The sequence below is a fragment of the Scomber japonicus genome, chromosome 14 (assembly GCF_027409825.1).
Source record: "Scomber japonicus isolate fScoJap1 chromosome 14, fScoJap1.pri, whole genome shotgun sequence".
NCBI classification, from domain to species: Eukaryota; Metazoa; Chordata; class Actinopteri; order Scombriformes; family Scombridae; genus Scomber; species Scomber japonicus.
The window spans coordinates 20,625,723-20,651,731 of NC_070591.1; the positions used below are offsets into that span (position 1 = coordinate 20,625,723).

At 37.8% G+C, this 26,009-nt stretch overlaps 1 protein-coding gene across 1 annotated transcript in view; it reads right to left on the bottom strand.

Annotated features, from left to right (window-relative positions):
- Positions 1–26,009, bottom strand: part of lmbrd1 (LMBR1 domain containing 1) — a 59,577-nt gene that overhangs the window by 18,294 nt on the left and 15,274 nt on the right. Inside the window, exons 4-9 of the mRNA XM_053333284.1 lie at positions 23,871–23,968; positions 22,083–22,150; positions 19,358–19,446; positions 13,823–13,896; positions 4,505–4,630; positions 3,519–3,671 (exon numbers count right to left, since the gene is read on the bottom strand). Of these exons, the coding sequence (XP_053189259.1) occupies positions 3,519–3,671; positions 4,505–4,630; positions 13,823–13,896; positions 19,358–19,446; positions 22,083–22,150; positions 23,871–23,968 (608 nt within the window). The remainder of the gene's footprint in view (positions 1–3,518; positions 3,672–4,504; positions 4,631–13,822; positions 13,897–19,357; positions 19,447–22,082; positions 22,151–23,870; positions 23,969–26,009) is intronic.

Genomic DNA, 26,009 nt, shown 5'->3' on the forward strand with positions numbered 1-26,009 from the left:
TCATTTCTTCAGTGAGCCATTATTTCTGAGTTGGTCTATTTAAAGCAGTCCAGTTATTTCATGATTACTTTTTTGGTGACCATACATAATGAAAGAAAGTACTAATCCAAACAAATTAAAGCAAACAGAAGAGGTTGCCTTAAGAATAGAATATTTGACAGGCAGTATGTTAAAAATACTAAGCAAGAAGCCATATAAAAAAACATGTTTTTGAATCATGAAAAGCTTGATTTTTTTTTATCTTAAATGAAAAGGTGGAATACTTGATTTTAACAAAGATAATTGCATTGCCATTTTTTACTTTTGTTTTATTGTGGCATCAAAACACAGCAATTTTGCAAGGTCCCTGGACTTTTCAACCGTATGCTTCTCATGCTCAATAACTCATTTTCTCGCACCACCAGGGTTGATATAAAAAGGACAGCATTTATTTGAGAAACAGTGGTGCCACTACTCTAGAGAAATCACAATCATTTGGCTTATCACTCTACACCAGTGCCTGAGTATACAGTAAATAAATCTCACAACTCATTAGTGTTTAAATTTGAGTCTGGGGACTTTCATTAGCAGCAACCCCCTTGGTTCAAGACACACTATTACAGACACTGGTTCAAAATGTTTGTGCATTCCTGTAGTGCAGTAAAATACTGGAAAATGAATAGCAGTGGGAATGTGAAATGTGCACCAGGAGAATGATGATGGAACTACTTAACAAAGAAAATGAGATCTACTGAACTGCTTATAACAATTGGTAAGTCATGTATAAACAGTCAATAAGGGCATAAAAGCACATCCATGGCAGGGTTGGGTAAAATGAATATAAATTGGAGGGTGTGGTGATCATTACAGTGAATCACTCCATGGATCAGTACACACCCTGCTTTAGCTGCATCAGTAACATCATATCAATAAAACTATATTTTTGGGGCACCCCCTGTTGTTTGTGGTGTTTGGTGCATGTCACATGCTGCAGGCTGTTGTAGACTGTTGTGTACACAAAAAAAGGCTTGAAAGATACGCACTTCTATCACTTCCTACAAAAAATTGGAATGTATAAAAACAAATCTGACAGGAGAATGTGCAGACCTGTCCAGGAAATCTGACCTATGTGTTCAAACATTTTGGAGACGAGGCAAATTGATGACACACATGGTGAAGTGGTGAATTGAAGCCAGATTGTATAATGATTCCTCTCACACATTTAATTTCACTTCATATCAAATGTTAATTATAGATCCACTTTATCATACATATTCAAGCCAGCAGTGCACTTGTGCTTGTAGTGAGCCATAACTATTCCATAAGCACCCTTCAAATTTAAAAGATATAAGCTGACTCAAATCGTAACCAATTACATCTGTGATGTATTATTGAACTATTAATGAAATATTGAGCACAATGTGCTGTCTCATCAGCAGAAGAGATGACTGGACTGTAGTAGCACAGCTGCTAAAATACAATGATGTGGCAGGATTCAGGAAGTGTGAACACAGAGTACACTGGAGAAACTCTGCGTTTTCTATTCATCTCACCTGCACATATTCACCACCTGCATTCATTTGTGGACTGTGTTCATTAGAGAAACATTTGTATGCTGAATTTTGGAGTAAATATAAATGAATATAGTGTTTATTGTATTTTAGATATTGAATGTGTGGTCTCATTAGTCATGTGTGCATTCATACAGTAGATGCTTAACACATAGCAAGCAGTGAGCTTTGATGTCCCTATGCCTCCAGTAGTTCTTAACCTAAAAGCGTGCAGCAATGCACTTCTTGGCATTTACCTCCATGTCTGACCACTTTAATTTTGGGAATTGACTGCTGCAGCTGTCAGCCTCTCAAACTTTCTTCTGTTACTGCTGCCGTTGTCCATGCGAACAACATGTACATCAATATTCATGAAGGCTTTTGCATTGACCTTGATGGTTAATTGTGGAGTATAAGGGGGGGGGGGTATGAAAACCGTCCACATGCACACTTTTCCAAGTTGATTGTGATTAATAAGTGGGGAAATGGTTGCATTCATGTGTGCGCAGATTTACTATGATTATTTTTTGGCAGCTGCCATTTTTGGCTTTTGTGTGCTTGTACACTTCTGGTATGGATCTTACCCACTGACCAACTGACAGGTGTGCCTTGTCAAAAATAAATGGGTGGAATTTCTATTCTACTTAATGTGTTTGAGACAAGTAGTTGTGTTGTGCTTAGGTAGCAACAAGGCCTATCCGACTACTGTACTAATCCAAATTATGGCAAGAAGGGGTCAACTAAGTAAAGAGACCGTCCATCATTACTTTAAGTCAGGAAAATCAGTCTAGAAAATTTCAAGAACTTTTCTTTCTTCTTTCTTGAAGTGACTTCGCAAAAACCATCAAACCTTATGATGAAAATCGCTCTCTGGAGGACTGAGAAGACTAGGGAAGGAAGAGCAAGAGTTACCTCTGCTGCAGAGGATAAATTCACTGGAGTTACCAGCCTCAGAGATCACCATTTAACAACACCTCAGGGTAGAGCCCACATTAATGCATCCCAGAGTTGAGGTAGTAGACACACATCAACTATTTGGAGGAGCCTGCATGAATCAGGCCTTCATGGTCAAATGGCTGCAAAGAAACCACTGCTAAGGGAGACCATTAATAATAAGACCAATGAAATCTGTAATTTGGTCTGTTGAGGTTTTTTGTTCAACTGCCATGTCTTTGTGATATGCAGAGACAGTGAATGGATGGTATCTGCATGTGTGATTCTCACCATGGCAAACAAGAACGAGTAGGTGTGTCCAAACTTTTGAGTGGTATTGCAGATAAACCTTCAGTGTATAGTATATTCCCATGGATGAAGATGCTACGACTCCTGACAGATATGTTTAATTGAGACACATGTTTCCATTTGCTTAACGTAACCCCCCTCCACTCCCACCGCCCTTTGCGCAAAGTTGTATGCTGTAACACCGTTACTAAAATTGCAGATATAGAGGTCCAGGTATTGGTTGCCAACCCAAAAAAGTAAAATCAAAGATAAGTTTGTGGTGCCTTTGGGTTTTCCTTGGGGAATCATGAGATCCTGCCTGAGAAGTGTGAGCCTCCCTGAGAGACTTCAGAGTAAATTAGGTGAAGAGACTACCCGTGGGAATCATGTAAATATGCAGTTGTGTAAAGTAGAACTAAAAGTAAATCTGGAGCAGTCCAGATTAGAACTTGAGCACACGGAAACAGAGGGGATAATGCTGAAGTTGGTAGACATGAACTAAAATATGTTTTAATTGCACAACTATCAAGTAAAGAAACAATTAGCTTCAGTCTGGCCCTCACCTACCTCAACAATCAATTACACAACAATGACAGTTAGCCCAGGATGCATATATCCAGCAAAATTATTGTCTTTGTAAGATTACACACAATGTATTAATACAGACAATGGAATATGATGTGTCTTTGTTTACAATACTATCTATATTGGAACATACTGTATAATTTACCTTTGTGAACTGGAACTAATTCCATAATGCAGACTCACCTTGAAAGGTCTGAGAGCACTGCCCACTTTAGTGCAGCAGTTCCTCTCTGCAATTTCCAGGTGTCTCCCCCTGCGCTGGAGGACCTGCAGTTTGCCCTCTAGCTCCTGCAGGTTGTGTCTGTCCCTTGAAGACAGGGGACGTCCATCTTTACACTGGTGAAAAAAAACCCCAACAAACAGCAGATCAATCAATAACGTATGTATATTCACTTCTGACAAGGCAAGTTTTTAGCTTTTAACAGGGTAAACTCAGCCCAAATAGTGGAAAAAACTGACAAAAATACTTGACAATTACAGTATAACTTGATATTTAAGAAAAATAATTAACATGGACAGTTATTATGTCAGTGGGTGGATAGAAGATGTATTAAAACACTGTGGTCAAAAGATTGAGGTAAAATTCATCTGCCAGTAAATAATTAGCATTTAAAAAGTTTTAATATAAACATTAAATGACAAGAGTTGCTATTTGTATACCTTCAGGCTCAGAAAATGACATTATTTAGAGTATTTAGTTTTCATAGTTATTTAAGTAAACTCTTCTTGCAGTCTTTACCATTATTTACTGTGTATGTAATCTTTAATATAGTCATGCAAGTTGTTCATTAAATATATCTAAGCAGAAGACGAAGGAGGAATGACGACAGCACTGGTCTTTTGATTTCAACTTCATGTTGCCACTGGCAACTATTAGCAACTAATTGATGTCTTCATTTGTGTTTCCCTGTTTGTGCTGCCTGTATTTGAGAGCTTAGTTGATAAGGACAATGTCAACCATCCATAATAGCATGCAAAGACAGAGGGCCATTACAGAAGGATAAGAAGCAAGGACTGATCAGCTGTAGGCTAGAATGTGTACCTTTCACTGAATGTACGAGTACACACTTCTACGTTTTTTCCATGAAGTTATTCAGTGACTTGTAGATAATTTGCACAATGTGTTTATGGGGCATATGCTTGTGCCTTGTGTCATTGGTGATACCAACCTTGGATTTCAGTTTTTCTATCTGATGCTCAACATCATCAATGTCCTCAGTGTTCTCCAGGCGTTCATACACCACACTCCGTGTGCCTTTTATCAGATTCAAAGGCAGCACAGACATACCATATGCCTGAAAGATAATGCAAAACTACCATTATAATCACGCATTATTGTCAGAGCAGGATGGCACATATGGCACGTGCATCCACCCACACATACCCACTCCTGCCTAATGACAAACCCATCACAATGTGGAACACAACAACAGTTAAATGAGGGTAAGCAAACACACACAAACCGCAAATCATATAGTTCTTGGCCTCCAGGGCTATGTCATTTTTGGTAGAGGAAAATAGATTAAAATTGAGGAATCTATAATTGTGCTAGGGTTTATTGTTGAATTTGCTGCAACCATTTTGTGTTGATATCAGTGCCTTATATCACCCTGATGCAATTTACAGCTTAACAGTGCCCCCATGTGACAGCACTATCCTCTATACAGGATTTGATGATTTTTTTTTTTTAGTACAATTAAAGGGAGAAAAAAATCTGGGTAAAAGACAGATGCAACAAGGTACGATCAATGTCATTCAACATTGATGTTACACATCAGCACTATTTCTCATTTGTTAAAAGACCATGCAGCACACACATAATAAACAATGACAGACACAGAAAGACATGCAGATATAGACAATGATAGCAAAGAAAGAGAAGGAGAGAATATGTGGACAAAATTCAAAAGGCACCTTTTAACACTTTAATCAGTGGGCTTTAATCTCCTGAAGGGATGTTTGAACTTTAATTAAAAATGAGGGACATCTCTAATACCAGGAAACAAACCAATCAATACAAATAAAAATAGCAGCAGGCCAGTGCTTTCTTTCTCTCCCTGTGCTGTCTTGCTTTTACCAACTTGGGGGGAGTGCCATTTTATGGGTTCATAATAAAACAAAGGGTCCTTCTGTGCTAAGATACTTTCAGCCTTGTCAAAAAATGCTGCCCTCTTTCTTCTATTTTTCAAGTGGAAAAAAACATCAGTCAATATTGTTTTTAAAACAACTTTTACTAGTTTCTGAATGTTAGGTAGCATTAAGAGAGTCGCATGGGATACTAAGTCAGGCTAGACTATTATTAGTCTCTGCTGTGGATCTCTGCTACGGGCGAATGTCGCCTCCTGCAATGAATCATGGAGCTCTTAAGGCCGGAGCATGTCCCGAATATCAAACACACTCATAAAAGGAAAACCTGTCCCAGATCCCAAGAGAAACATTTCCCTTCCCTTCAAATGTGCAACTACATGAGAGAAATATAAAAGGGGGAAAAAACCCAGGTGTCTCTCCACTGGAGTGTACATTTTTAGTTCACCCGTAATCATGCATGCTCATTAAAAGTTATTTTAAAACCCGCCGTGGTCAATAATAACCAGAAATAGCTTAGAGTAGGGTGGATGGGAGAGTGTGTGTGACTTTATGTGTGTGGGTTGAATGAGGGGGGGAGTCATGTGACTGATGAGTGGGAAGAGGGAAAGCTAGGTGGACATAGGTCTCCTACACAAGCCTCCTCTTTGTTGCTCTTCCTACTTGTGAAAGTGGAGCCAAAAGGGAGGAGGGAGAGGAGGTCCCCCCTACATTCTCAATACCTTTTGATAAAGAAGCCAATCCAGTATAACCAAGCTAATTAAAACTACTCAGGATACAGGTGCATTACACAAGTTGGCTTTTAGATCATTTGTATTTGTGTTTGTACAATTTGCATTTCAAAATATGACAAACACAAACACATGTCCATAAAGCCAGCATGTTTGGTTGATCTGCCACATATATTGGTTACCCTACTGTTTGGTTGGTTTGGGCATCACAAGCTATATAAACTTGAATCAGGACAGCTTTGTTCATGTGTCAGTCTATACTAAAATTTTAAGTGTGACTGAAGGTTATATGAGTAGCGAAAGCATGCCTTCAGCACTCAGAGAACATTCATAAAACTTTTATTGTGCCTGTGTATCCAGATTAGCAAGTCTGTGCTAGGGCTGTGCTGACTGACGATTCATTGACTGATTGACAACTCAAGGGATGATCACAAATTGTTGCCTACAGCAATTTTAAGGCTGTTTTTGGGCAGTGAAGCATAATGTTTTGATGAATTCTTTTAAAAGTCAGTCAGCTGTGGTATTTCATTAGTCATTTCCTAAATATGTGTTTTACGTTTAGAGCTAAAATCTAATGGAAAATGGCCTAGGCTCGTCACCCTCCAGTGCATTTCTTTATGTTGTTAAATTTGCACATCTAAGAAAAAGTTCCCAAAGCATTATATACCACCACTAAGGGCCTGATTTATTAAAGGTCTGCGTGTGTAAAAACGTGTGCAAACTTGACATCACCCGCAAAACATTTTCAAGCTGATCTACTAACGCAGCGCAGGTTTGCGTCTTTCAACTGTGTAAGATAATACGCACTGTCCATAATGAATATGCAATGTGGGGCGTTTTAACCCCAGTGTGCAAAATAAAGGGAGGAGAAAATGCAAATATGTTATTTAGCACACGCATTGTGATTTACCAAACCTGAAGGTATTATTTCTGATGCTAACTGCGTCTATAAATAATACGTTTGAAGGGCAGGTATTAACCGGCTGTGCACTGCGCTCAGATGACTTCTGTTACTGTGGAGAGGAGGAGAAGGAGGCACAATGACAGAATACGCACAGGATGGAGTTTTTCCACCTGTATTAATAATTTTGGAGTGGACTATTTTTGGTTTTACTAACAGCATTGACTTTGTCACAAAGACTCTCCCATATGTGGGTTGTTTCTGGTAATATTTGTTTTTGTTATAACTCAATATATTTGTTAACCTCTTCCACTAGAACCTGATCACATTTCATTTTGTGCTTGCAGCTTTCTGCTCGTCCAAACTCTCCATTCAGACACGCAAAACCTTCATTTAAATACTGCTGTCTCCACCCTGTTGCACCTGTTTTCATTTACACAGTGATTATTAGTAGATTACCCGCAAAACGCACACAAACGAAACATGTAATCTATTGCACCGTGCACGCAATTTAGTACCCACTATTTAGGATCTTAGTAAATCAGACCCTATGTGTTTATTTTAAACACCGTAGTCAAGTCACTGCTTAGGAGGTGGATGACTAACTAAACGCTGAATGTCATATTATTGAGTATTTGCCATACATTTACTAGAATATTTGAAGTTTAGTTAGTCAATGGTGACACATGCGCTATACAGTACAGTACAATCTCATCAACCTAAAGATGGCGACAGCTTGTAAGCTGAAGAACCATCCCTCTCCCCCATAGCCAAGCCAATCAGATCTTTTAGAAATGTGATACACCACCGTGAGCACTTTATAGTTTATTTTGGCTTGATTTGGTTCTTATCTTACAAACATTGCTTCAGATCACTAAAAAATAGAGGGGCCAAGTGTGCTTGCTTGTTAAAAGCTTCCTGTTGCTAGACCTAGCACACCTCCTTCACAGCACTCAACCATGATTGTCAAATCTATTGTCAAGTCTTTTAGGTCAAGTAATGCAATCACATGGGAAGAAAGAGGCCCAATGATATACGCTCTCTTTGAGGCAAGCTACAGCTCTTTGTTCTGTCAATGGACATGATCTGTTTTCTCTGAGATCAAAGATATTGAGTTTTATTTTCTCATTTGCAATTGTATGAATATATCTAGAGTCTTATTTACACAAGGTGACATGCATATTATCTTTGGAGTAAATTCTTCATTTAGGGAAGTCTTATATCTGGATGATTAGTTCCACCTATCTAATATCGAGAATTTTCATATTCAATTCTTTACATTCAGGAGTTGAGGGGTTGCATCCTTTATTCTTACAGCTATCATTTTTAATATGATCCAGTGGGAACTTTTTTGTGACACACTTATATTCAAACTTTAAATTATTGTTTAAAAATGTAGTTTAAGGAAATGACAAAAAGGTACAAAAGTGTGGGCAGAATAATCCTTTAAATAGAGAATATTTTTTATTCTCTGGTCAAAAAATCAGCCTTGATAACTTTTTTTTTTACAAACAAAAAATAACAGGTCAATTGTATTTCACAAACAGCTAGAGGGTTGGTGCAAGCATGTTGGTGTCTGTGTTTGATTGACAGCAGCTGTAAATGTAAATCAGTTTTATTTTCACATACAATCATACACAGACGACGACGTAGTGAAATTTGATCGCTTTAATCCATCCCTGAGGAGCAGTGGGCAGCCATTGTGCAGTGCCTTGGGACTCACGCCAGCTATAAGCTCAGAGGCACTGGCAAATTACCTTAATATACATGTTTTTGACACTGCAAGCACCGGGAGAACAGGGCAAGTTGACCCAAAACGCCCTGTCCCAGCTCGGATTTAAACCCAGGACCTTCTTCCTGTGAGATGACAGTGCTAACCACCAAGCCACCATGCTGTTGGCAGGCTGAATACCAGCCTCAAACCATGAGGTATGATGGACAAAGTAAATGAACTTACACTGCAGCCTACATGTCATAGGCAGATGTTATGCTGTAAACAGTGGAAGCCAAAAATTGCTAACCACTTGGTGGCACTAGAAGTAAAGTCAGAGAAAAAGAAAATCAGTGGGATTAATACTCTGGAGACCATAAATGTATTTACAAACTTTAAGGGGAATAGTTTTAAATACTTGTTGAGATATTTCGGTCTAGAACAAAGATCCATCCAGCCATCCCTTGAGCCACACCCCTAGCATTGATACAAATCTAAAGAAAGGCTCAAAAGAGAGTTAGTTGCCAACCCTTTAGATAACCTAACACTTTAAATAGATACCACTTTGGTATGTGGTATTTGGTATGCGTTTATTGATAAGATGAGCAAATATATCCTTAATTTAGGAAAAAAGCAGATTGACAAAATGCCCCTGTCAATAAAGATCAAACAGCTATTATAGTAAAGACATTAACAGATCATTTCTTGTAGTTTATTCAATCTTTGCACAAATCTGAGAGTAAAGCTTGAATGTAAAAAATGTCACCAGCTGCTAATCTTCCTCAAGCAGTGCACTACCAGAATGAGCCTACAATGCTAGAGCAGGGAAAGTGGCAATTATTGGCCAAGAAAACAGCATGGTCCCTTGCCCTGATAGCCAGATTCTTAAGCCTGCTACCTGACCCCTGATTCAAATGTTGTCATACCATTTTGAATCTGGGTACTATGATGATTACTAAAATATGCTTAATACTCAAACAGGGCACACCAGCAGATGGAAGTAGACTGAAAACTTATAGAACAGCTTTTAGCTTGAGGCTGAGACCAGATTCTTCTAAATGTCATCTCTGAGGACCACTTTGGCTTTGTTATAGGTCATAACCTATGCAATAAACCAAAATCTGTTGTTCTGCTTCCCTGCAGAGTTTCGTGGCCTTATTTCCAATTATAATCTTTTTTTTAAATCACCTTCCTTGTATTGACAATTTCTAAAAATTACATGAAATTACCTTTAATGCCTAAAATTACTCAAATATGGTCCTGGAGGTGATCTAAATAGTGATTTAAGCAATACACGTCTGCTTGAGGAATGAGCAATGGGTGTGAATATTTTAAGTTTGTTTGAATGCACAGCAAATGTATCCAATGTTTTACTGAAAGTAATGCAATTAGCAGTATTTTTCATGAAATTGAAACTGATTGACAGGCTTTCCAGACTGCCTCCAACACTCTTTGACCTCCTGTCTATCTGCAGGCAGTATGTCTGTTTGTTAACTGTGAGATTAAAGGACTATGACAATTAGTGGTGTCTTTTACATGGCCGGCTCATGCTTAATTTTAAGGGGTGTAATTTAATCTTAAGGGTCTGTGCTTTTGGAACTTGAATTAACTTAAAAAGGTACAAAGGTAGAGTTATGGTATGCCTAATATTAAGCCTATAAAAGCTACTGTACTGTATGCCAGTATCTGTTGATATTCTGGCTAACGCAATCTGGTTGTATTAATGTATTAATTCTAATCTCATTCTTTGTTCTTTATTTAGCTTATAGCATTTTGCTATGTAAAAGTGTTATAATAACTTTTAACTAACGTTTAAAATTTCAAAATTCTGTTAAAAGTATGTCAGGGAGACAAAAGTCTAAATGTTGTAATTGGTAATCTAAAATATAGAAATCAAACAAGCATCAAAGGGTTGGGAAATCAAGAAGTATTTTTGACACATTGTCTCTGTGAATAGCGACCCCCATCCTTCAGGTCAATCTCCTGGCCTGCTATTACATCAACATGCAGTAAGTCTTATAACTTTAGATCAGCATCAGCCTCTTAGGCTGGCAATTTAAGAGCAAGAAAAAGATATGTGCACAAGGGACAGTCATGAGAGCCATAAGTCACTATGCTAGCCAAGCTTTTAAATGAAGCCAAAAGACTTCACATGATGCATGAGCTTTGAGATCCGCCTGATCGATCTCATGTCATCACGGCTGGGTACAATCAAACAGAGTGCAGAATTATATAAAGGGAAGATATATACGCAAATATTCCAGGTAATGTGGAAGCCATTTTAAATCCCTAAATAGTAATATGTTTAGCTGCAGACAAACATATATTGCTTAAATCAAGCATTTTTGAGCACCCTAAAGTGTTTTGTAAATTAAATGTATAATAATAATAATAATAATAATAATAATGATAATGATAATGATAATAATGCTCTTTGCACTGCCAGAGCAAAATTATGAGCACTGCAGCTAAAATTTCACAGGATCATTAAAATCAATACTACTACAACAACTAATGATTTTCATGATAATGCCTTTGTTGCCGTGTTTTGAGTCATTCTCCCTTTCCTCATTCTTCAAAGGAGATCTACGTGAAATGTACTGCTATAAGATGTAGCAAAGCTCCTCTGAGGAATAGGGCAGTGCATAAAGTGTGTACGTAACGGGTGTGTTGTTGAGCGAGTGACAGAAAAGTGACGATAAATGGGAGCAGAACAGAGGAAACGGTTAGTCCATCTGGCAGTAACCGTAGAGTATCAGCTACATTGTGTCATTCAATAAATGCTACAGCTTCTCAAGACCAAGAGAAGTCTGGAAATGTGAAGGGGGGCAACCCTGAAGTTAGTGACAATGGCTTAGCCTAACCTGACTGGGCTTACTTAAGGTAGACTGACCTTTAAGTTGGACCAGCTATTCTCATTTTAGTGTCAATCTCAGCTGCTCTTAAAAACAGAGAATGGAGAAATGTCAGGCTGCTGGGCCCCCTGGCCCCGACCCCCCCAAAAAACAAACCCAAAGCAATCTGTTTGGTAAGCACTGTTATGGTATGTCAGGAATATACACTTTGAAAAATTAAATAGACCTGAGTTTAAATACAACCTCATCCTAGGTCCAGCTTAATGCAAAGCTATTTATCATCAGTGTCAGTTCACTACACTATTTACTATCTTACATTTTACATTTAAACTGTTTAATGCAGGCACATCCCTGTGGTTTAGAGACTGGGATGCCAACCATGGGCCAGAGACCTTTGATGCATTTCCTTCTCCCTCATTTCCCGTCATCTCTCTACTGCTGCTGTATAATATAGGCACAGATATGAAAAAAAATGTTTAAAGCATTAGTCTAGCAGAAAGGTGGAAAGACAGAAACCAGAAATCTGATCTTACCAGAAAACACTGAGACTTGCACTTGCAGGTTAAAATATGCACTAGGCTGTGGTTGATATACCGTTTACATCAAAGAGTGGTTTGCATTAGGGCAGGGTGGCTACTTCTGCACAAAGAGTAGTGATAAATTAGTCCACGAGTCACAGACAACATTTCTGCTTCTTATGGAGCCCATCACTTAGATTCCATTAAGTTAATCAGGCTTAATAGTTACAAACGGTAGAGGTGGTAGAAACACAAAGAATGATGAATCACACCGCCCTTTGCAAATAAGGGTAAGATGCCACCAAGAAGAGTTTTGTCACTTACGGATAGGGTTAATAGGGGAGATAATAAAGTAGATGAAAGAATAAAAAGTGAGATAAAAGGAGCTTCTGTGTTTGTGTCTGTGAGAATAAAAGAGGCAGGGGCAGCTGCTGATGTTGCCTACAGGGCGGATTTCTTTGATTGACTTCATCAAAACAGGGAACATCAAAAACAAAGGCACACTGGGAGTTCTGCATTCCGCAGGGCATTCGCAGAGTCCACAGCAACATGGGGTCAGTGCAAATCTGAGCACACTTTTCACCCTCTAAATGTGCTATGTAATTATCCACTCTTTAGAGAACTGTGAGAAGCAAAAAGAACAGAGGATAAAATCCCAGCAGAGATGGATTATAAGATGTTAAAGGGAGATTGGTTCTATAACATACTTGACTAGGTTGTGTATTAGTCATTAAGAGTTCCACATTCAATTGTTGTGTAATTTGTCAAATGGCTCGAATAGGACTCTTTGAGCTCAACAGAAACTGGATAGATTGGGGTTGGCTGTCACTTTCACTTTCTGACTCTGTGGGTTGAAACCATAGTAGGTTTTTTTTGGTGTGTGTGTGTGTGTGTGTGTGTGTGTGTGTGTGTGTGTGTGTGTGTGTGTGTGTGTGTGTGTGTATTTTTCCCCAGTAGGCACTATTCCGTGTTTCTCCCACCCTGACACCAGAGCCACCACCTCCAGGGAATATTCACAGTCTAGTTACCAAGATAACAGCCATGAAAAATGGACAGCATTAACAAGTGTTACAACACAGTCAATTTTTCTGATCTAGGAAAAAATGAAAAACTGCAGAGTGCTGAGGGAATCAAAATATGGGCATATATTAATGGACACTGAGGTGTGTGTATATATATATGTGTGTGTGTGTGTGTGTGTGTGTGTGTGTGTACTGTACATCATGCAGAAGTCCAGATTCTCAAGTGAAAGACCCAGATTGAGCAATTGAATGGAAGAATCACAAGGCATTACTAATGGTGAGAGGCCACTCCATCACTGGGTACATCTCACCCAAGATGATGGGAGACCATCTGCACACACAAGACTTTAAGACACTGCACTGCAGCTCAAAGAATAATTTAAAAGCACATGCATTATCAGCCATGACATTTTCAGTGAAAAAACATGTTGGGTAAGTCTGACAAAAAGAGCAATAATCTATTGTGTCTTTTTTCATATCTCAAAACATCATTTTATATATCAAGTGTCTCAATAAGCACGGGTCCCATTGAACTACAGAGTAGCAAGCTTGGGAAATCATCCCACTGGATGGTTTCCAAATTAAGAACCTTAATTACTGTGCAGATACAGCTCCATTGAACACATGAAACAACATCAACTACTTGTCTGAGGTCCAAACTCACCGTGTAAGTGATCACTGCCAACATGCCAATCAAGGTCAAGGAGCTGATGGAGAAAGACAGAGCAGGTAGACCATCTGCAGAGAGAAAGACAGGAAATCCATTAGAGATTTGACCTTGACCTCTGAAAGAAACATCAATGGCCTCTTTGCCACATGCACAAAGTTTCAAAAAAGCCTTCTTTCTTAGGCTTTCTTTGATGGTATTTCAGCAGGCTGATAGGTTTTTAAATTCAACAGTAAACGCTGAGAAGTATCCAGCACTGCAGTGACTGTACAAACTGAGTAACGCTGAATGTACTTGTTCAATATTCTACAGATGCCTCTATTATGTCAATGCAGCACTCCTGTAGACAATCCAATGAAAGTTTTTCATTTTTTGACGTAATCTAGTTTGCTCTGGGTCCACATGCAGTGCATATAATTCAAAAGGAACAGCAGTGTTGTGTTGCTTAGTGAAACACAGCCTACTGTGATGCACTGGGACAAAGCTGCTGTTGTCAAAGTAAAGCTCGTTTAAAGGCAGGAACAGAATGCAAAATACATATTAGCATTCTAGTGTTAGCTACAGTTGGATATTACTTTGGATGGGAGACAGTCTCTCTTCTGAATTGGTGCAATCAATGCAGTTCAATGTGTAACTTTTCTAATGAAGGTAGACAGATGCTGAAAATAGTTAATGTTTTCACCAGTTAACTGGTGGACACTCCACTGACTGTGCAAATACGGTCAGTTCACTTGTCATGGGGAATACTACTCAGCCTTCAAACAGGTATATGTCTTATATGGCTCTGGGAGGAGCTTTGTCAAGTCTGAGGAAATAACCCTACTAATGTCACAGTGATAGCATTAGAGTTATCCCAGTGTTGGAATTATTGTATGTAAGTTATCCCATATTTACCCTTTCTATAATCATTAGTCTTTATAGTCTACAAGCAGGCTGTTTTAAAGTTGTTTTTCAGGACCTGTGACCCTGCTCAGGATCTGCTCAGGACGTCTATCTGAAGACCTGTGGCCAATCTGTAACCCTGCTGAGAATGTCTTTGAAGTGTGTGTGTCCACCCGTAACAGACCAGCGACCGATCAGTGACCTATTTGTGACCGATGTGTGACCCCTAACCTTTAGAGCAAAAATGACTATGTAAATTAGGGACTCCCTGAAACCAATAAAAAGAAAGGGTTCGGCAAGATTTGCTCAGAACGGGTTAGAGATAGAAACTGAGCAGATCTCTGTCCGTTCTCCTTGCAAGTAGAAACTCTAATCCTGTTGTCTTGTCTTCTTTGTTTGATATTTTTTAAGTGTTTTAGGTTGCCTGGACCTGACACCCAGCTTGGGAACGGATACTGATGGCTGCTTCGAAGATAGAGTAAAAATACTAGGATATCTTAAAATCTGTGATTTGGTGATTCTCCCAACTTTATAGATGTCAAATACTAAATTGCTACATTACCTATTTTTACGTGGTAATATAAAAGCCTCTGAAGATAAACTGAAATTGTACCACTAGTAAGTGTTAAAATACATAAAATATGTAATAAGTGAAAAATACATCACCTCAAAAAAAAAGTAAGCATCAAGTGGGAAGAAATTTAAAAATTGATAATTTTGCATTTAACCAACTATACATGATGTCAAGAGCACAGCCAATCTTGAACTCTAAGAAATGTTTCTCTTTGCTAATGCTCAAGTTCAACGAAGACAAGACTGTTATTCAAAAAGACAATGTGCCATGTTGGTATTCTGATACTCTTGGATTTAATATGTGTCTTTAATGAATGCACTGTAGCAAAGCCCTCCTCTGGAGGCACATCTGGTCACCATTTTTTTGTCATGATTGTCATTTTATACATAGATCAGAATCAATGTTTAAACAGCTGGATCTTTCAATGTATGTAGGTTTAGTTGATGGGTGTCACCTTTGATTGAGGCAGAAAGGGGACCACCCATCAGGCAAGGGCAACAGTAGGTGTCACACCAGCTGTCAAAGCTGGAGTTAGAAGACAGGGATTGATGAAGAGACTGATTGCCTCTCTCCCCTGTCAAGATCCCACCTGTCATAGGGCCCCGCATAAAAACGCTACACAGTTGTTCCTTTACAGATAACCCACCTCCTCTCAGCAGTAACTTTATAGCGCCCAGCCCACCTGTCAGCAGGGGCATAGGTGGCTCTCTGCTTGCCTTTCTCCTTGACAGTGGCATTTGATTGGGGAAAATTAAGTCAGTATTCAGGGCATGTATAATGTGTGCTGTTTATAACATTTATCACTTTCTTTTAGAGGCATTTCACAAGCAGCAGGACAAAGAGGTGGAAAATGGAGATAAATTATATACCAGCTCCCTATTGTATTCCATGCAAAATGAAAACTTTGAAGTCTGACAGCTGGGCTGAACATTAACATTTGAATACGTATTTCCTATTCCCGAGTGTTTCATTGCGATTTTGCTGCCTTTGTTTAGTGGTGTGCATGGTAAAATAGACAATAGCTCCATGTTCTGCATGGAGAACATTCTGTTCATGAACTCTACACAAAACCAAGGATAGATGTTTGCTGCCACTCTTCTTGGTTTCTTGAGCAGATTTTCCGGGGATTAAACAGAGGGAATATTGTCTAGTATCAGTGGTGTTTCCACATCTGTACAGCTTCCAATCCAAAAGCAATGGAATGAGGTAGCTCTTATCTCAACCTGCATATAGCCCTTTAGGCTTGTGTGCATGAAAATGGCTTGTACAGTAGAGAGGTGTTTCTTAAGGAGCTCCTTTAGCACCCACTTTCTGTGGAATGACAGAATGATCAAAAGGTGGTAGGAAGCAGCTTTATTTTTAAGGAATGAGATACAGTATACTGTATGACTGAAACAATAACCACATACTCTTATATGAGAGCATTTGAAGGTTTAAAGCAAAACTGCGCAAGTTAGAAGAAGCCATTAAGTTGTATTTTTTTATCTAATTTGTGTGGGTGAAGCTATATGAGTAATACAATTTGGGAAAATTGGGTAGATAATAGTTTGTGTTTAAGAAGATACTGTAGCTTTAATACCACAGTTGAGGGGGACCATACTAATAGAGATAAAGCACTAGCATAAATTTGAGGGACAGCAGAAAATGTCAAAAGATCAATCAAGATGACATCAACAGCATCACTTCAACTCCCTCACCATGAATCTGTCAACTGAAGTCTCAAATGCATTTTAATGAAGAATAGCTTCTATTTTTATCTGTTTTATAACTCACTTAACAAAATAACTTTGACAATGTACTATGCATATTAAAAAAAACATGAAAAGAATATTTGTTTATTAAATTAAACATCTAACCTCCCTGTAAAAATGTTGACATGTGACATTTTTCTGCAGTGGTTTTAATTACAGAGAAGAACAAAATGTTCTAAACTCAGATTAAAGTAAAAATATAGTGTAAACATTGAACATACAGAATAAAGAAGGCTTTTATTCTGGATTTTTTTTTTTACTTTTAATGCTCTATTCATGAATAGTTCTGCAGATATATTCAAATACTGTACATGATTACTTATGACTACAGTTACACTCCATTACAATGTAGTGTTTTAACCCTGATCCTCTCAGAGTGGATTAGCGACAGGTCTAAATGCACACAGATCTGATTTTGCATATAATGCTGTCTCGCCTGTGAAACTTTGAAAGTAGATACAGAAGTAGTCAGGGCTGCATCGTGAATAGTATTCTATGTAGTCGCAGTGCCCATACAGGGCCTGATTTACTAAGATCCCAAATAAAGGGTACTAAATTGTGTGCGCATTTCGTTGGCACACGTTTCGTTTGCGTGCGTTTTTGCGTATTCTGTCATTGTGCCTCCGTCTCCTCCTCTCTACAGTAACAGCAGTCATCTGTGAGCAGTGCGCAGCCAGTTAATACCTGCCCTTCAAAAGGTATTAATTATAGACGCAGTTAACGTCAGAAAAAATACCTTCAGGTTTGATAAATCACAATGCGTGTGCTAAATAACATATTTGCATATTTTTCTGCAATTAAATGCAAACAGAAGTGCAGATCTACACAGTCACCAACAAGTCACCTGCCACACCCTACCTCAATCTCACATGATATTGAGATTGAGGTGGGGTCTGGTGTTAGCCAGGCTCAAAGTCAGGGCAAAACAAGTACCTTAGCACTTTCGTGAACACAGTAGTTCACAATAGTTCTCATACAGTAATTACTTAAATTCAGTAAATTTCAGAAGTCTTTCTCTTGCAGGCTAAGAAGGTTCAAGACAGTACCTCAGAAAATGGTAACAATAGTGGTAGAAATAATTGCTTCATATAGTATGCTTCATAAGTATGTACAGTATCTGCACTATATTTTTGGGCCGGAATGACTTTATTTTGTTATTGTCTCTCTAATGATAATGGGGATGGGTAGGAAAAGTTTGAGGAAACTTGTCTGAATAGTCTTCTTTGGTAAAGCTGGACTCCCACCCACTCCAATCCCCCTTGACGCATGGCATAAAATACAAGATTATACTTTATGGTCTTGGATAACAACACTAATAGCCACTGATCTGTATTACATTCAGGCATTGTGGGAGCATTGTAAGAAATGTAATATTTGAGCCATTAAAGATGTATCGGTGCTAATGAACAGTCGTAGCAAAGCAGTCAGCAGGGTTATGTGGCAAAAGGGCCTTTCCTTTATACAATTAACCTCCCATCTGGAGAGAGGAGAGATGGGGAATTAGAAAAAGGATGATCCTCACATTTCCTCCTCAGCAGCCTAGCAATTACCCCCGGTGCCAACAGAGGAAGGTTAGGGAGAGAATGTAGGGGTCCACTGTTGTGAAGAGAGGCAGATGGTTCAACTTCCTCCTTGATCCCATATGGCAAAAGGCCAGAGGACTGTTAGGAGTCCACATTTGGCAATGTTCCTGCATTAGCATGGAGCACAGGCAATGCTCCATTCAACAAGTGAAGATGCCCAAGGAGGTCCCTCAGTGTGGCGGTCAACCATCAATAGCAGATTTTAACTGGTAAATTTGATTTCTTATTGGATGCAACATTGCTATTTAGGCTTTAAAATAGTTTCTTTTGAAACATGTCGTTTAATAGTGTGTCCTTTTCACACTTTCTATGACATCAATATTGGTCAATGAGTGGCCACAAGATTGCCCCACTGTAATTTCTAAGCAATCGAAGCAACATAACCTAAAATATATACAATTCATATGATTATTGTGGTTATCTGTGTTAGAAACTTATCTATAAAGGCAGGATGTCACATAGATCTCATCAGGTAAAATATAGTTACACTGCATAGTAATGTGATCTGTAAGTGGATAAATGCTCCTCATTATGTCTTAACATTTACACTGATTAATGTGGCAGCATTATAGCCATATAATTAAAAAATATAATAGAAATAAGCAGGAAAGTACATAGTATGTAAGAATAGACAGGAGTCATGGATGTGGCTTCAGGTAAGTAATTAGTAAGAGTTGCCTTAAAAATCAAATTGGCATTTATAGAAATAACAACAACTATTCTCTAAAGCGTGTATACTTACGGCTACTTCCAAGCTCCTCAAAAAGGTATTGTACTTTCTCCCATTGAGTAGAATTCTGACCAGGGGGGGTCTGAAGTGGAACAAAAGCTCTGAAAGCAAGGAAACAATATTTTAGTATTTAGTTGGTTACTTCTATGATATCACTGTCCCCACTTTGTGGACAGGTAAGCACATATACTTTTATATAGTCTCTATATATTTTAGTGCATGGTGCATTTTCCCTACAAGCCATGTACAGATTGTAAATGAAGTAAATGAAAATAAAGGAGAGAAAAAAACACTATTGATATTTTTCTTCATCATTCCATAAATAACAACCACATAAAAAAAGATACCAGTGTCATCACCGTTGCTACAAGATGGTGAGAGAGTCAGAACAAGGAAAATGATTCCTGCTTTAACAGTACAGCTTCTTTTCAAAACCTGTTGTATATTTTTATTAAGTATACTGTCAAAAAGCTGCTAGCTGGCACACAAAAATTTGCTTATTCTCCAACATTGAATCCCAATACACAGACATTCAAGATCCTGTATTATTAAGAGGCTTTTACAGTATTTTCTGCACTCCGGCAATGGCAGGTTCAAACTCCATGGTAAATGGCCCTTCTTTCTTATTTGCGCTGTTGACGTGTACCTCCCTCTTTCACTATATTGTGAATCAGTATTTCACTTTGAGTTGATTTCAATGAACTTGGAAGTTCATAATGTAGAAAACCAATTCTGTGTTCATGTTTTATGTTTTATGTGAACAACGTTTTTTGTGTGATTTTCTTTCAATTTTGAACATACAATTTAATTTTCTATTCAAAGAAGTTCAAAAAAATATTTGTGTATGCTGTTAATTATAATTGTTAGAAAGAAAGAAAATCAGAAACAGCAGGTCAGACTGAAATGGAAATTGGCCAAGAAAAACACACCTCTAATGTGAAATTATAGCTTAAAATCATATAAAAGGAATTTTGCAAACCATTTTATTGACCTAAGCTTATCCACTTGGTTACTATCTCACTCCTGAAAGCTGTATTAATTGCTAATGTTAACACAATGTACAGCCCTCTAAGCTCTGTGAGTCTTCCTATCATTTTCCATGTATTTTGGAGGTTTTTTTTTCTTAAAAATATAAGAGCTTAGATTTTACAGCCACAGTTAGTACTATTGACCATGGCCTGCTACATGACTTATTTGCACAAAACTTTTGACACTGTGACACTGTCTCATTCATATCTTTTAATCAGCTAGAGGATTTTACATTTATAGCCTTGTTTTTTAGATGATCTAGTGTTTTGTTTATTATAATAACCCCCCTTTTTTAATTTTAGAAGAAAACACCTCAGCAAGACATACTCAAAAAGTACTTTCTTCTAATACAAAATATGTCTTCACAGCTCAAACAGTGTTGCATCTCTCTTGACTGCTTAAATAAATATTCAGTGGCCTGGCCCCAGTTGGTGCAGGTCACAGCAGGATGGCTCCAAAAACGAGATGAAGATCCCTCATCCACTGGACTTTGTCCAATCTGCCCCAAATTCCACATGCTTGATTGGAATCCAGGCCTGAACACATTTAGTAACAGCACCTCGGCACCACAATAGTATTTTGAAATTCTATGGAGCATCCTCAAAATAATGCATGGTACACCACCATGTTGTAAACTATTTTATTTAACTCAGTAGCTGATTAGTCCTCTGATTGACTTGTGTTGGCGTGGTCTCAAACAAACTGCAGTCTATGTGAAGGCAGCAAGATTATGGAACCAGACTTTCAAGAAAGCAAATATGATCTGCTCTTTTCAATCTCATACAACTATAATTAATGTATTTAAAGCTGCAATATCTGTATCCTACATGTTAACAAAATGATCAAATATCGAATGAAAGGTTGGACATGTGACTAAATGACTTTCAACATAAGACAAGTTATTTGCAGTGATGTAGCAGTAAAAGGTCAGGAGCCACTGAATGAGGTTAACACCTGGCCAGGTATAAAGACAACAAACAAAAGCCTTGTAACATCAAGCAAGACCCTACTGAGTGAACAGTCACCAAACAAAGCCATTATTTCTCCAGCTATTAGAAAAGCAGTCCAGGATAAAAGCTATCATGTTGTTGAAAATCAAAGGACCACTACAACAATTCCCAGAACAAAGCAGCAGCAGTTCTAGTTCATGAGCTAAAAGAGGGGCTAAATTGCTTCTGTCCATAAAAAGTCCCCACATCCAAACTTTAAGCTTGGCAGAAAGTATAGTCATGTGTCCTTTATTTTCTCCAACAGGTAAGCCTTCCACTAGTGCACCATTTAATGGTTGAGAGAGCACATTAGATTGTATAGGCTGAGCTCCAGACGTGTAGCTGTCGTGGCTGCCCAGGAATTCTATTATATTGTGTGGGTGGTATACTCACAACCAGAATAAAACTTGCGAATAACAGAGATGTAGCTGAGAATGACTATAGATTTGTAGATACAATGTGGAATATCACAAGACTTTATAATCCCCCACCACCACAACTGCTGCATAGAGAAAATGTAAGGAATCTATATTAGAATCAGTAGAATAACACCTATATATAGACAGTGGTACATGACTTTTTCCCTGGAATGGCTTATCACGGCCAGACAATAGCACTGTAACTGTTTGAAGGGGTCCATCTCTCATTAACTCAACACAATGTTATATCCCCTTCCACCTACCATGTAGCAGAAGAAGCCATCCATGTCTCTAACTTACCCAATTAAAAGGAGCACCACGCAGACAATGACAAATCCAATTGTGTACTTCAGAGCGTTTTTCACTTGCTGTAATAAAGGGGAAAAAAAATTAAACTGGTCAATCACGGCCATGAAGTGAAATATTATTATTCATTGTGAGTGAAGGAAGGAGGGTCATACTCCATTTAGTTAAGAACTATAGTGATTGAGAGCTATATAGAATCAGTGTAGATGCAGTTTGACCTGGCAGAGATAACATGTCACTCCCAGTGCTATTCAAGGTGCTTTTAAAGTAACAATAAAAAAGACCTTCCTGTCTGTGGGAGAAAGTGCCTCTGTCAGCTCAAAACTGACACACGGAGAAGAGAAAAAGGCACTATGTGATAGATAGTTGGTGTGTGGTACATCACTCACTAAAAAGACTTTTAAAGATAGTGATTTAAAATTTCATCAAATTTCAGCTGACAATCTGAGGCCTTTTATTTATAGTGATTGCAGCTGTGCTAAGGTTTGGAAATGTGACTATTCTTACAGACACAGAATATATATTTTAAGCTTTAATAGTCTTTTTTTATTACATTTATTAAAGAACAGGTTCACAATTAGAAATAATCAGATGCCCATTTGAGCATTGTAAAGGTTTTACTTGATGTAATCATTCCTCGGTTAAAAGATCTGTTGTTAATGTGCTTTCAATGTAAGTGATTGATTTTATTATCGACTACTCTGTCAATTATTTTCAGGATTAATCAATTAGTTGTTGGCTCCATAAAATGTCAGAAAGTGGTTAAAACAATGTTGATCACTGTTTCCAAAATCTAAGATGCAACTTTAAATGTCATATTTGTACCCACTTAACAATCCACACCCAAACATATTCTGTTTACTGTCAGAAAAGACAGAAACCAGAAGATATTCACATTTGAGAAGAGTCAATTCTTAGAATCAAACCATTTGACTTGTGATGACTCTTTTTTTTCTAAAGAAAAAAAGATATTCAAAATGATTAATTGATTATCAAAATAATTTAGCAGTTAATTTAATAGTTGGCAACTAATCAATTAATTGACTAATCGTTTCAGCTCTAATCTGAATCTGAATCTGAGCCTTTTTCATACAGATGTCCGATCAGCACGGAAAGAGTCCAAGAGGGAATTCTGTGCTAAAAAGATATTAAAGCGATATTAAACCAGTCATTCACATTGAAAGTTCATGGGATCAGCATGAAAAGGAGAAATGATGATAGCAAGCAAAACTTATTTCAATCTTCATATGGGTATGTGACTATTGTTTTAAGACAGACTTCATCAATTGTGAACCTCATCTTTAAGCTTGTGAAGCTAACCTGTTACCAATGTGGTGTATCACATTACATTGAAGGTATCAACCAAAATCTTCAAGCCTTAAAAACATGCTGACTGTGTTTTCTACCAAAACATCTGCCAAGCTATTTTATGTTTTAAATATACTTTTTTTTCACAGCAATGTTCTTCTGGTCTTCTACGGTACATTATCCCCACTAACTGTAAACATGCATTATTGCACTCTGTGCTCATGGTGAATATGAGATTAGAAATTCAGATACATAAAAATGGAAGGCCATTCGTTATCACTGTTGTCATAAAACATTAAATTCCTCAGTTTATGCAAACATTTGTTTAATGTTGCCTTATAATGACTGTGAAGTTCATGTTAAATGACTTTATCAGACTGCCAAACCTGTTTGCAGAATGGACAGCTGAAATTTGAATTCCTCAGACATGCATCTAAGCAGGCTGCAACATTACATGTGAAAGTAGATTTTTACCGAGCATTTGTTCCCGTTGTCATCATCCCTCTCTTCATAGTAGAAATAAACAAAGGGGATCCATAGGAAGACACAGAACAGTATGATGGAGTAAAGTGCTATATGGATAGAAAAAAGAAAAATCAAATAATTAGTCACAAAATACTTCATCTTCATCTTTTTGTAGCAAATATTTCCAATGCTGAACATCTACAGTATAACCAGGGTTTTTGCTAATATCAAATGGTTAAAATGTTAAAATATTACAGTGCATTTCTGACAAGTACAGTAAAGTTTATACAAGTCTAATGTTTTGGGTTTAAATTTGCAATGCAAGTTACTACTGCAGTGCCCATTCAAAATGTGACTGTTTAGAAGACATCCAACTGTTGACCTTCGGTATTGCTGCCTCAGTGCATACTAGAAATAATAATACTGTTGATGTGAAGTGAATGACAATTTACATCAACAATGAAAGAAAGTAACATTCAGTTATACACAGATGTTAAGTACTATCGTAGTGAATAGATTCTCATTTCAAATATAATGAGGGCTGCATTAAAAAATAAGATATACAACAGAGAGCTTTTGTAAAAATCCTAAAATAAAGTGGGACGATCATGTTGGGCTCTCAGATCATTTTTTTTTATTTGAGTGCTTATATTTGTTTAAAAGATTTGTGCTTATATGAGTCACTCTAGTTTTGAACTGCCAGTGGGAAGTAGCCTGTCTGTCCATTCTGGTCTAATAGCTCAGTTTTTGCTGTCTGCTTTAGTACGGCATGTAAAAAAAAACTGTTCTCAAGCTGAACCGATAGGAAAAGGTGGTTTCAGCAATTAATATGTTTTAATTCTCCACACTGAAGTGATTCTCCCTCTCACTCATATCACTATTTTATGAGTGACAAAAAGAGTTGTGAAGAGTTCAATTTGTCAGTGAGCTGGCATGCTATGTCAAGAACATTTTTTATGTAGCCTCTATTATCATTCAATCAGCAATAGCAGATAACAGTTTCTGAAAAACTAACATGACTAATCTAGGACATGGAACATTTATTAATTTAATCAAAAAACAAACAGTAAAAGCACAGAGAAATATTAAAGACAGTGTAAAGTGAATGCAGACATTTTCTTCTAAACACATTAAATAGGTCATAAATGTATTTTTAAAAAAGGTGTAAAAAGCATCTCAACCATTTAGATTTGAATTGTGGAGCTAAGCTTCACAAACTGTGTTTCAAGATTTCTGTGTTCAGGATTTAGTGGGCGGGTCTGAAACGCTTATGATTAGCATAAACCCACCCCTGCTGCTGTAGAGGTATAAATACATTCAGTGCACACACTTCTACTACAGTCTACAGTTAGCCAGTTAGCTGAGTTAGCCGCCGTGCTAGCCGACAAGTTAGCCGCCGAGTTAGCTGCCGAGCTGGCAGCTGAGTTAGCAGCAGAAAGCTCTCAGACCTAGCATGTTTCTGGTAGAGGTGGTGACTTTGATTGACAGGTGACACTTGGTAGGGGGCGGGGTTTCAGTTAACTCAGCGTGCACGCCCACAGCGTTTGGCAGAAGAGAAAAAGGCTGAGTTGTACAAAACTTTGAAGCCTAATTTCATATATTTGGCGATTTTTTTAATCATTCAAATTTGGCAGGGTGGTTAACAACACACTTCTCTGTGGTATGTCAAACTCAGAACACATATTTATTCTTACTTTACACGGACTTTAAACAGTGTACATTCTGAGAGCTATAAATAAACGTTAATGATTGTCGTTCTAGAACAAAACAAAAACTACAGTTTAAAGCAGTTATAGTCTGCAACCTGTTGTATTACATTAACATGCAACTGAAGATATACTGCAATTTCCATTAGCAAGAAAAAGAGGAAGCAAACCCATAGTGGTTAAAACAAAACAGCATTAACAAAACACACACACACACACACACACACACACACACACACACAGATGAACAACACAAAACTGCTGAGCATATACAATGGGAGGTCCCATGACATAGCAGAATTTCAGCAGATGTTAAAGCTGCCATCAAGGCCTATCAAAAAGTGCTTGCTATAATTTTTGTGCTCATCGTTTTTTTTAATGCTTTGAGATCTGTGCTCACTTCCCTGCTTCAATTCTTCATCTGTACTCTGAGTGCAGTTAT